We start from the raw sequence: 13,128 nt of genomic DNA, 5'->3' as shown, positions 1-13,128 counted from the left end.
ACCATGTGACCTAAAAAGCTTTTTAGATGTGCCCTGTCTCCTGCGGAGCCCGCTAATCCCCATGGTCCTGACGGAGTCCCCAGCATCCACTAGGACGTTAGAGAAAATGGAGAAACCGACCCAAGAGAAATTCTTCCGCAGGAGCAGCTTTAGTCTCACACCACGAAACATACTTTCTCCAAATACGGTGATAATGTTTCGCCGTAACTTCCTTCCTCGCCTTAAGGAGAGTGGGAATGACCTCCCCGGGAATACCTTTCTGAGCTAAGATTTGGCGCTAAACTTCCATGCCGTCAAACGCAGCCGCGGTAAGTCTGGAAACACGCATGGTCCCTGCAATAAAAGGTCCTCTCTTAGAGGGAGCGGCCAGGGATCTTCCACAAGTAATTCCAGAAGATCTGGATACCAGGCCCTTCTTGGCCAATCTGGAACAAGAATCGCTTGCAGTCTTGCTCGTCGAATGATTCCCAGTACCTTTGGAATGAGAAGAAGCGGAGGGAACACATACACCGACTGAAACACCCACAGAGTTACCAGGGCGTCCACTGCACTGGCTTGGGGGTCCCTTGACCTGGAACAATACCTCGGAAGCTTATTGTTGAGGCGAGACGCCATCATGTCGATCAGCTGAGTTCCCCAACGCTTTGTCACTTCTGCAAATACCTCTTGGTGAAGAGCCCACTCTCCCGGATGGAGATCGTGTCTGCTGAGGAAGTCTGCTTCCCAGTTGTCCACTCCCGGAAGGAAGACTGCTGACAGAGCGCTCACGTGCTGTTCCGCCCAGCGAAGGATTCTTGTGGCCTCCGCCATAGCCGCCCTGCTCCTTGTTCCGCCTTGACGGTTTATATGCGCCACCGCTGTTATGTTGTCCGACTGTATCAGGACAGGCCGACCCTGAAGAAGACTTCTTGCTTGTAGCAGGCCGTTGTAAATGGCTCTTAACTCGAGAACATTTATTTGGACACAAGATTCCTGGAGTGACCATTTCCCCTGGAAATTTCTTCCCTGGGTGACTGCGCCCCAGCCTCGGAGACTTGCATCTGTTGTCAACAGGACCCAATCCAGGATACCGAATCGTCGCCCTCCTAGGAGGTGAGAACTTTGTAGCCACCACAGGAGAGAAATCCTGGCCCTGGGAGACTTATCTTCCGGTACATGTGCAGGTGAGACCCGGACCACTTACTCAGCAGATCCCACTGAAACACCCGGGCATGAAACCTGCCAAACGGAATGGCTTCGTACGCTGCAACCATTTTCCCCAGAACCAGAGTACATTGATGAACCGACACACTTTTTCGGCCTCAGAAGCTCCAGAGCTTTGTCTTCCGGAAGAAACACCTTCCGTAAGCCCGTGTCCAGAATCATGCCCAGAAAGGGCAACCGAGTGGTCGGAATCAACTGAGACTTTGGCAAATTTAGCAGCCAACCGTGTTGTCGCAGAACGGACAGACAAATTCACATTTCTCAGCAACCGTTCCCTGGACCTCGCCTTTATCAGGAGATCGTCCAAGTACGGGATAATGGTAACCCCTTGCTTGCGAAGGAGAACCATCGTTTCTGCCATGACTTTGGTGAAAATCCTCGGTGCCGTGGAAAGCCCAAACGACAACGTCTGAAATTGGTAATGAGAATCCTGTACCGCAAACCTGAGGAAAGCTTGATGCGGAGGATATATCGGGACGTGTAAGTAGGCATCCTTTATGTCGACTGACGCCATAAAGTCCCCCTCTTCTAGGCTAGAAATCACAGTTCGAAGAGATTCCATCTTGAACTTGAAAACCTTCAAGTATGGATTGAGGGACTTTAGGTTCAGAATCGGTCTGACCGAACCGTCCGGTTTCGATACCACAAAGAGGCTTGAGTAGAATCCCTCCCCCCGTTGGGACGGGGGAACGGGAACAATGACCCTCTGTTGACACAACTTTTGTATTGCTGCCTTCACCACCTCCCTGTCCGGAAGAGACACTGGTAAGGCCGAAATGAAAAACCGGTGAGGGGGCACCTCCTGAAACTCCAGCTTGTATCCCTGAGATACTATATCTAGGACCCAAGGATCCAGGCCTGACTGAACGCAGACCTGACTGAAGATCCGCAGACGGCCCCCCACCGGTCCGGACTCCCCCAGGGAAGCCCCAGCGTCATGCGGTGGACTTGGTAGAGGCAGGGGAGGACTTTTGGTCCTGGGCGCCTGATACTGCAGTCGACTTTCTTCCCCTTCCTCTACCCTTTGAAGCGAGGAAGGACGAACCTTTTCCACACTTGTATTTATTGGGACGAAAGGACTGCATCTGCTGATGTGGTGTCTTTTTCTGATGTGTGGGAACATAAAGGAAGAAAAGATGACTTACCCGCCGTCGCGGTAGACACCAGATCAGCCAAGCCGTCACCAAACAAGACATTACCTTTGAAGGGGAGAGCTTCCATAGCTCTCTTGGAGTCGGCATCAGCATTCCATTGATGAATCCACAGCGCTCTCCTGGCCGAGATCGCCATGGCATTGGCCCTTGATCCCAAGAGACCAACATCCCTCGCCGCATCCTTCAGGTAATCTGCAGCGTCCTTGATATAACCAAGAGTTAAAAGAACATTATCTTTATCAAGCGTATCCATATCAGCAGCTAAATTCTCAGCCCATTTAGCAATAGCACTACTCACCCATACCGACGCCACAGCAGGTCTGAGCAATGCACCCGCATTAGCGAAAATGGACTTCAGAGACGTCTCCAGCTTGCGATCCGCCGGATCCTTGAGAGCTGCAGTGTCAGGGAACAGAAGCGCCACCTTCTTAGACAACCGGGATAGAGCCTTGTCGACATTTGGAGACGACTCCCATTTGTCCCTGTCATCAGAGGGGAAAAGGATACGAAATGTAAATTCTCTTGGGAATCTGCCACCTCTTATCCAGCGACTCCCAAGCCTTTTCGCAAAGAGTATTCACTTCATGAGAGGGGGGAAACTTCACCTCAGGTTTTTTCCCTTTGAACAAGCAAATCTTTGTTTCCTGCACCGCGAGTTCGTCAGAAATATGTAAAACATCCGTTATAGCCACAATCATGTACTGAATACTCTTAACTAACCGTGGATGTAAAGCAGCCTCAGTGAAGTCGACATCGGAATCACAATCCGTGTCGGTTTCCGTATCAACCAACTGAGTAAAAGGCCGCTTTTGCGACCCTGATGGGGTCTGCACCTGAGACAAAGCATCCTCCATGGATTTCCTCCATACCCGAGTCTGAGACTCCGATTTATCCAACCTTTTAGACAAAGAGGCCACATTTGTATTAAGTGTACTTAACATTGTAAGTAAATCAGGTGTCGGCTGCGCCGACAGGGCCAACTCCAGACCCACATCTGCTCCCCCAGCAACCTCCTCCGTGGAATAACACTCAGCCTCAGACATGCCGACACAGAGTATCGACACACACACACCGCCTCAGCTAGGGGACAGACCCACAAGGAAGCCTAGATAGAGAAACACAGAGGGAGTATGCCAGCTCACACCCCAGCGCCCATATATCCCAGAACACAATATATGTTGAAAGCGCTGCTATGGAAAACAATTAACAGGTCCCGCGCCAGCGTTCTCTGCAGCGGTGTGGATGAGAGAAAATGGCGCTGGTGAGCTGTGCGGCTAAGCCCCGCCCCTTCCCAGCGTGCTTCAGCTCGCTAAAATTTGAAAAATGAAAATGCCGGCGGGGGTCTGAAAAACGGTGCCGAGCCACCGAAAAGCCTTTTGCCAGCTTCCCAGACCCAGTAACATGCTGCCCAGGGCGCTCCCCCCCAGCACCCTGCACCCTGTGAGTGCCGTTGGTGAAGTGTGTGGGAGCATCGAGTGCAGGGCTACCGCTGCGCTGTACCTCGTTACTGGAGTCTTCTGCCGTCACTGAAGTCTTCTGTCTACTGCATACTCACCAGGCTTCTTTCTTCTTGCTTCTGTGAGGGGGGTGACGGCGCAGCTCCGGGAACAAGCAGCTAGGCGCACCAAGTGATCAAACCCTCTGGAGCCAATGTCCAGTAGCCTGAGAAGCAGAGCCCTTAACTAAGTAGAAGTAGGTCTGACTTCTCTCCCCTCAGTCCCTCGATGCAGGGAGCCTGTAGCCAGCAGGTCTCCCTGAAAATAAAAAACCTAACAAAGTCTTTTCTAGAGAAACTCAGGTGAGCTCCCCATGTGAGTGTCCAGTCAGTCCTGGACACAAAGTCTAACTGGGGTCTGGAGGAGAGGCATAGAAGGAGGAGCCAGTTCACACCCAGTCAAAGTCTTTTCAGTGTGCTCAAGCTCCTGCGGATCCCGTCTATACCCCTTGGTCCTTTTGGAGTCCCCAGCATCCTCTAGGACGTAAGAGAAATGACATTAAGTAGATCGCGTTTATATGTCATCCTTAGGGTCAGTTGTGTGGTGAGGGACAAGATTTGCTTCTGTTTGGCCACATATTTCATGACTGCCAGCCACCAGCACTGGTTTTGCCTCTTCTATTGACCATGAATAATTTGAATTGGTCCTGGACCACCAACCCAGGGCACCCCTGCAAGTGTCCCGAGGCACCCCAGGGAGCCATGGCACACAGTTTGGGAACCTCTGGCTTAGGGGTTTGAAATTTGTCAGGATTAACCCACATCTCTTTAAAAAGTGTGTTTAATTCCTTAGAGACAGGAAAGGTGGCAGTAGACTTTTGATTTACATTAAAAAACAATTCCTCATCAGGTTCTGCCTCTTTATCAGGGATATTGAGGACCTCCCTAATAGAATAGATAAGTGCTTCCACACCCTGAGACAGAGTATTGTCCGATTTATCAACCTCTACTTCCCCTTCTTCCAAATCTGGCATCTCATTATCAGAGTCAGACTGGAGCACATGGGGCAGCGTGCGTTTCTGAGAAACCAGCATAGGGGGTTGAGAGGCAGGTCTGAGATCAGAAGTCTGAACCAGAAAATCATCCATAGATTTTTCAAACACTTGTCTTTCCTGCCTGGCAGTAGCCAGTTCAGATGATATGTTAGGCATCACCCGTTTAATTGAATCCAGCCATTCTGGTTCCTGTGTGCTGCTTTCCTGTGAAGGGAGACTGCACCGAGTACACAGAGACGCTCCCTAGGGGAAAACTTTGTGCTACAGGACTGACCTACAACTTTCTTGCCAGACATGTTTATACAGCAGAACACATACACAGGAGCAGTGAAATAATAAGATTTTACTCACCGGTAAATCTATTTCTCGTAGTCCGTAGAGGATGCTGGGGACTCCGTAAGGACCATGGGGAATAGACGGGCTCCGCAGGAGACTGGGCACTCTAAGAAAGATTTAGTACTACTGGTGTGCACTGGCTCCTCCCTCTATGCCCCTCCTCCAGACCTCAGTTAAGGAAACTGTGCCCAGAAGAGCGGACATTACAAGGAAAGGATTTTGGAATCCAGGGTAAGACTCATACCAGCCACACCAATCACACCGTATAACTTGTGATAACATACCCAGTTAACAGTATGAACAACAACAGAGCATCAACCACAGATGCCAACATAATATAACCCTTTATTAAGCAATAACTATATACACGTATTGCAGAAAGTCCGCACTTGGGACGGGCGCCCAGCATCCACTACGGACTACGAGAAATAGATTTACCGGTGAATAAAATCTTATTTTCTCTAACGTCCTAGAGGATGCTGGGGACTCCGTAAGGACCATGGGGATTATACCAAAGCTCCCAAACGGGCGGGAGAGTGCGGATGACTCTGCAGCACCGAATGAGAGAACTCAAGGTCCTCCTCAGCCAGGGTATCAAATTTGTAGAATTTAGCAAACGTGTTTGCAAAGGTGTTTGAACCCGACCAAGTAGCTGCTCGGCAAAGCTGTAATGCCGAGACCCCTCGGGCAGCCGCCCAAGAAGAGCCCACTTTCCTTGTGGAATGGGCTTTTACTGATTTTGGATGCTGCAATCCCGCCGCAGAATGAGCCTGCTGAATAGTGTTACAGATCCAGCGAGCAATAGTTTGCTTTGAAGCAGGAGCACCCAGCTTGTTGGATGCATACAGGATAAACAGCGAGTCAGTTTTCCTGACACCAGCCGTTCTGGTCACATAAATCTTCAAAGCCCTGACTACATCAAGCAACTTGGAATCCTCCAAGTCACGAGTAGCCGCAGGCACCACAATAGGTTGGTTCAAATGAAAAGATGACACCACCTTCGGCAGAAATTGTGGACGAGTCCGCAATTCTGCCCTGTCCATATGGAAAATCAGATAGGGGCTTTTACATGACAAAGCCGCCAATTCTGACACACGCCTAGCCGAGGCTAAGGCCAATAGCATGACCACCTTCCACGTGAGATACTTAAGCTCCACGGTCTTAAGTGGCTCAAACCGGTGGGATTTCAAGAAACCCAACACCACGTTGAGGTCCACGGTGCCACAAAAGGGGGCTGAATATGCAGCACTCCCTTAACAAACGTCTGAACCTCAGGAAGAGAAGCCAGTTCTTTTCGAAAGAAAATGGATAGGGCCGAAATCTGGATCTTTATGGACCCCAATTTCAAGCCCATAGTCACTCCTGACCGTAGGAAGTGCAGGAACCGGCCCAGCTGGAATTCCTCTGTAGGGGCCTTCCTGGCCTCACACCAAGCAACATATTTTCGCCATATACGGTGATAATGTTTTGCTGTCACGTCCTTCCTAGCCATTATAAGCGTAGAAATAACTTCCTCCGGAATGCCTTTTTCCGCTAGGATCCGGCGTTCAACCGCCATGCCGTCAAACGCAGCCGCGGTAAGTCTTGGAACAGACAGGGCCCCTGTTGCAACAGGCCCTGTCTGAGAGGCAGAGGCCATGGGTCCTCTGTGAGCATTTCTTGCAGATCCGGGTACCAAGTTCTTCTTGGCCAATACGGAACAATGAGTATTGTTCTCACTCCTCTTTTTCTTACGATTCTCAGCACCTTGGGTATGAGAGGAAGAGGAGGAAATACATAGACCGACTGGAACACCCACGGTGTCACTAGTGCGTCCACAGCCATCGCCTGAGGGTCCCTTGACCTGGCACAATACCTTTTTAGCTTTTTGTTGAGGCGGGATGCCATCATGTCCACCTGTGGCAGTTCCCACCGATTTGTAATCTGCGTGAAGACTTCTTGATGAAGTCCTCACTCTCCCGGGTGGAGGTCGTGCCTGCTGAGGAAGTCTGCTTCCCAGTTGTCCACTCCCGGAATGAACACTGCTGACAGTGCTTGCACGTGATTCTCCGCCCAACGAAGAATCCTGGTGGCTTCCGCCATCGCCACCCTGCTTCTTGTGCCGCCCTGGCGGTTTACATGAGCCACTGCGGTGATGTTGTCTGACTGAATCAGCACCGGTTGGTTGCGAAGCAGAGGCTCCGCTTGACTCAGGGCGTTGTATATGGCCCTTAGTTCCAGGATATTTATGTGCAGACAAGCCTCCTGACTTGACCACAACCCTTGGAAGTTTCTTCCCTGAGTGACTGCCCCCCATCCTCGGAGGCTCGCATCCGTGGTCACCAGGACCCAGTCCTGTATGCCGAACCTGCGGCCCTCGAGAAGCTGAGCACTCTGCAGCCACCACAAAAGAGACACCCTGGTCCTGGGGGATAGGGTGATCAGCCGATGCATCTGAAGATGCGATCCGGACCACTTGTCCAACAGGTCCCACTGAAAGATCCTCACATGGAACCTGCCGAAGGGAATGGCTTCGTATGATGCCACCATCTTTCCCAGGACTCGCGTGCAGTGATGCACCGACACCTGTTTTGGTTTTAAGAGGTCTCTGACTAGAGTCACGAGCTCCTGAGCCTTCTCCGCCGGGAAAAACACCTTCTTCTGGTCTGTGTCCAGAATCATGCCCAGAAAGGGCAGACGCGTCGTAGGACTATTCAGAATCCAGCCGTGCTGTTGCAACACTTCCTGAAAGTGTGCTACGCTGATCAGCAACTGCTCTCTGGACCTCGCCTTTATGAGGAGATCGTCCAAGTATGGGATAATTGTGACTCCTTGCTTTCGAAGGAGCACCATCATCTCCGCCATTACCTTGGTAAATATTCTCGGTGCCGTGGACAGCCCAAACGGCAACGTCTGGAATTGGTAATGACAGTCCTGTACCACAAATCTGAGGTACTCCTGATGAGGGGGATAAATGGGGACATGCAAGTAAGCATCCTTGATGTCCAGAGACACCATAAAATCCCCCTCCTCCAGGCTTGCAATGACCGCTCTGAGCGATTCCATTTTGAACTTGAATCTTTTCAGATAAATGTTCAGGGACTTTAAATTCAATATGGGTCTGACCGAACCGTCCGGTTTCAGTACCACAAACATTGTGGAATAGTAACCCCTTTCCTGTTGAAGGAGGGGAACCTTTACCACCACCTGCTGGAGATATAACTTGTGAATTGCCGCTAACACTACCTCCCTTTCCATGGGGGAAGCTGGCAGGGCCGATTTGAGGCAACGGTGAGGGGGCATCACTTCGAATTCCAGCTTGTATCCCGGAGACACAATCTGTATAGCCCAGGGATCCACCTGTGAGCGAACCCACTGGTGGCTGAAATTTCGGAGACGCGCCCCCACCGCTCCTGGCTCCACCTGTGGAGCCCCAGCGTCATGCGGTGGATTTAGTGGAAGCCGGGGAGGACTTCTGTTCTTGGGAACTAGCTGTATGGTGCAGCTTCTTTCCTCTACCCCTGCCTCTGGCAAGAAAGGATGCACCTCTGACTTTCATGCTTTTTTGTGAACGAAAGGACTGCATGTGGTAATACGGTGCTTTCTTAGGCTGTGAGGGAATATATGGCAAAAAATGTGACTTCCCAGCCGTAGCTGTGGAAACTAGGTCCGAGAGACCGTCCCCAAACAATTCCTCACCCTTATAAGGTAAAACCTCCATATGTTTTTTAGAGTCGGCATCACCTGTCCATTGCCGAGTCCACAGGACCCTTCTGGCAGAAATTGACATTGCATTTATTCTAGAGCCCAGTAGGCAAATGTCCCTCTGGGCATCCCTCATATATAGGACAGCGTCTTTTATATGCCCCATGGTCAGTAAAATAGTATCCCTGTCCAAGGTATCTAGTTCCTCAGACAGATTATCTGTCCATGCTGCCACAGCACTACACATCCAGGCCGACGCAATTGCCGGCCTTAGTAGAGTACCGGAATGTGTATAAACAGACTTCAGGATACTTTCCGGCTTCCTATCCGCAGGATCCTTTAGGGAGGCCGTATCCTGTGACGGCAGGGCCACCTTCTTAGATAAGCGTGTCAGAGCTTTGTCTACCCTAGGGGAGGATTCCCAGCGCATCCTGTCCGCTGGCGGGAAGGGGTACGCCATAAGTAACCTTTTGGAAATCAGCACTTTCCTATCAGGAGAATCCCACGCTTTTTCACACAACTCATTTAACTCATGTGAAGGGGGAAAAGTCACCTCTTGCTTTTTCTCCCCAAACATATAAATCCTCTTGTCAGGGACAGGGTTTACCTCTGATATGTGCAATACATCCTTCATTGCTATAATCATGTAGCGGATGGCTTTAGCCATTTTAGGCTGCAATTTTGCATCATCGCCATCGACACTGGAGTCAGAATCCGTGTCGATATCTGTGTCAACAATTTGGGATAGTGGGCGCTTCTGAGACCCTGACGGCCTCTGCGCTGTAGGATCAGGCATGGGCTGAGACCCCAACTGTCCCAAGGTTTCTGCTTTATCCAACCTTTTATGCAAGGAGTTTACATTATCATTTAACACCTTCCACATATCCATCCAATCAGGTGTCGGCGCCGCCGGCGGAGACACCTCATTCATCTGCACCTGCTCTGCCTCCACATAGCCCTCCTCGTCAAACATATCGACACAAGCGTACCGACACACCACACACACAGGAGATGCTCTATATGAGGACAGGACCCCCACAAGGTCTTTTGGAGAGACAGAGAGAGAGTATGCCAGCACACACCCCAGCGCTATATCACCCAGGAATCACACAGTAACTTAGTGTTTACCCAGTAGCTGCTGTATATATGATTTATGCGCTAAATTTATGTGCCCCCCCCTCTTTTTACCCTCTTTCTACCGTGTCTGCAGGGGAGAGCCTGGGGAGCTTCCTCTCAGCGGAGCTGTGGAGAGAAAATGGCGCTGGTGAGTGCTGAGGAAGAAGCCCCGCCCCCTCAGCGGCGGGCTTCTGTCCCGCGATTTTGTGTAAAAATAATGGCGGGGGCTCATGCATATTACAGTGCCCAGCTGTATATATGCTGCTTTTGCCAAGGAGGTACTCAATTGCTGCCCAGGGCGCCCCCCCCCCCGCGCCCTACAGTGACCGGAGTGTGTGGGTTAGTGTTGGAGCAATGGCGCACAGCTGCAGTGCTGTGCGCTACCTCATATGAAGACAGGAGTCTTCTGCCGCCAATTTTGACGTCTTCTTGCTTCATCCGCCAGGTTCTGTCTTCTGGCTCTGCGAGGGGGACGGCGGCGCGGCTCCGGGAACGGACGACCAAGGTTAAGTTCCTGTGTTCGATCCCTCTGGAGCTAATGGTGTCCAGTAACCTAAGAAGCGCAACCTAGCCGCAGTTAGTAGATTTGCTTCTCTCCCCTCAGTCCCACGTATCAGAGAGTATGTTGCCTGCAGAAGCTCTCTGAAAATAAAAAACCTAACTAAAATACTTTCTTAATAGCAAGCTCAGGAGAGCTCACTAAAATGCACCCAGCTCCTTCCGGGCACAGATTCTAACCGAGGTCTGGAGGAAGGGCATAGAGGGAGGAGCCAGTGCACACCAGTAGTACTAAATCTTTCTTAGAGTGCCCAGTCTCCTGCGGAGCCCGTCTATTCCCCATGGTCCTTACGGAGTCCCCAGCATCCACTAGGACGTTAGAGAAATGCACAGTAACCCAGTTTACAGCCTGGTTGGAGAGACAGAGAGGGAGATAAACCAGCACACTCCTGCCAAAGGAGTGCTTTGCTGGGCAGAAAACTAGAACCTTGGATAAGGTAACTAGTTTTTACAGACAATATACAGTATTGCTCCCCCCCCCCACTTCTACAAAACACCCTAGTACCAATTTAAGGTGTTTTTGTGGGTCCTGGGAGGAGCAGCACTTCCCTGCAGGCAGCCTGTAGTGTGATGCAGCAGGAAATGGCGCGCATGAGCCGCTGGTCCCGCTCTCAGGGAAGCCCCGCCCCCTTAATGTTGCACGGTCCCTGTACTTTATTATACTGGCAAGTCTCGCTAAGTTACAGAAAACGTTAAAACCCCTTTGCTGTGTCAGGGCCTGTGTGGGTATATGCAGTGGGCACCGCAGCGCTGACTGCCCGTGACGCCCTTATACCGCCATGTGACCTGGGGACCAGATTCCTGTACAAATCACACAGCATCTTCAGCTCTGCTAGGGGTGGCGGAATGCTGTTGGGAGTGTGCGTACACCCTGGGGGCAAGCGAAACAACACCTCAGGAGCTATGTCCTGTCAGCGGGAATCCGGACCATTAACCCTTCAAGAGGTTGGTCCGGTCCCACCCACCTAAGTCGAACGACGCAGGCAGACTGGTGCCAGCCAGTGCTGCCTGAAAATAACAAACTAAAATAAAGTTTTGAATAAAACTCTCTGGTGCTCCAGAGAATGCAGCCTGCTCCTTGGGCACATTTTTCTAAAATGAGTCTGCAGGAGGGGCATAGAGGGGAGGAGCCAGCACACTCTGAAGAATTTTTAATGTGCCAGGCTCCATTGGACCCCATCTATACCCCATGGTACCAAGACCATCCCAGTCTCCCCTAGGACGTTAGAGAAATCGGAAATAGTCAATATCTCACCGTATGTATGCACCTTAAGAGCTTCTTTCATAAAAAAAAATAATAAAAAATAAATGGTAAAGCTAGGTTTAGTCTAAAGGTGCATACACACGTTGAGACACTATCAATTTTGACTTTGCGATTTCCCCTGAACTCCCCCAGAGCTTAGAAGCACCGATTTTAAATATCTGTACCTTCGATTTTGACTATGTGCGATTTTAGTGCCAATTTTAACTATACTTTGTACTCTGTTAGTACACTGTATAGCCCAGATTGACTTGCCCGCAATGTATCTTTCCTTGAGATACCGACCCCGTGGGAGTGCACATTGGTATCGCAAGCTGACTAACAGTGCGATTTGCATGAACTTTCTTCGCGATTTTGACTATCTAGTCAAAATCGCAAGGATAAATCTCGCCGTGTGTACACACCTAACGTTGGCCAGCATGTGACCCATTCTCTAGGTCTGTAATTACTTGTGATCTCCTGCACCACATACACATAGGCACTTACTCTTCTTTCTTTGGGGATTTTGCCTTCTGCCTCCAATTTGGCCCGTGCCTGCCTTCTCTTCAAAATCCGGTGATATTGCTTTGCATTTACATACAATGGCTCCTCCTCTAGCATTTCAGCCCCAGGTAGCGGGATTCTTTGCAAAGCAGGAACAGAACCAGCACCAGGAACCATCTAAGTAAAAGGGAATATACATTTAATAAGTTGTTCTGAAATACCAGTACTAGATGAAAATATTCACAAAGCCTCATACGCACCATCACCATGCCGCCAGAGTTCATAACGTTTCCTGTCATGGGTAGCGTGACCGTCACAGTTCCCTGGCCACTATTTGTTGTACTGGTGTTTCCTCCAGCTTGCACAATCTGAGCCCCTGCCAAGCTGGCAGCAGGTATTGTTATCATTCCTGTAACAGGGACTGTCACTTTAGGAAACAACAAAAACAGAAAACAGAGGGACAAAGAAAGGGAGGGCACAAAATTAATTCCAAGGGAACCTCTAGTGCTCACCATGGACATGTAGAAAACATAATTCCCACTTTGCAAATAAAAAGAAGGAAATGTGATCACAGAAGTATAAATTGGAAGGACTGATCGATATAATTCACAGGTCAAATTCAATTGGTAAAGCAGAATTTGCAACAATGTAAGTAATCTGATGGAAAAAGGTTGGAAACTGAACCTACCTTGCTGTAAAATAGTACCATCTGCATTTACTGGCTGGTAAACAATGGTTTGTCCTTCAGCTGTCTGTGCTACTTGCTGACCTTGAACCGTTATCTGCTGTTGGCTCTGGAGGGAGGGACGGGGGGGGGGGGGGGGGGGGTGAAGAATAGTTCAG

At 50.2% G+C, this 13,128-nt stretch overlaps 1 protein-coding gene across 7 annotated transcripts in view; it reads right to left on the bottom strand.

The window, feature by feature from the left end:
- The window catches only part of NFYA (nuclear transcription factor Y subunit alpha), a 103,072-nt gene that overhangs the window by 28,906 nt on the left and 61,038 nt on the right, over positions 1–13,128 (bottom strand). For 5 of the 7 annotated variants that reach the window (XM_063955211.1, XM_063955214.1, XM_063955216.1 and 2 more), the window contains 3 exons: positions 12,974–13,079; positions 12,546–12,712; positions 12,289–12,462 (listed from right to left, as the gene is read on the bottom strand). In XM_063955211.1, the coding sequence (XP_063811281.1) occupies positions 12,289–12,462; positions 12,546–12,712; positions 12,974–13,079 (447 nt within the window). The remainder of the gene's footprint in view (positions 1–12,288; positions 12,463–12,545; positions 12,713–12,973; positions 13,080–13,128) is intronic. The other 2 variants (XM_063955215.1, XM_063955217.1) reach the window with 1 other exon arrangement.

Source organism: Pseudophryne corroboree, chromosome 2 (genome assembly GCF_028390025.1).
Source record: "Pseudophryne corroboree isolate aPseCor3 chromosome 2, aPseCor3.hap2, whole genome shotgun sequence".
Taxonomy (NCBI): domain Eukaryota; kingdom Metazoa; phylum Chordata; class Amphibia; order Anura; family Myobatrachidae; genus Pseudophryne; species Pseudophryne corroboree.
The sequence above is the reverse complement of the archived record's forward strand: the minus strand, read 5'-3'. Positions and strand labels throughout refer to the sequence as shown.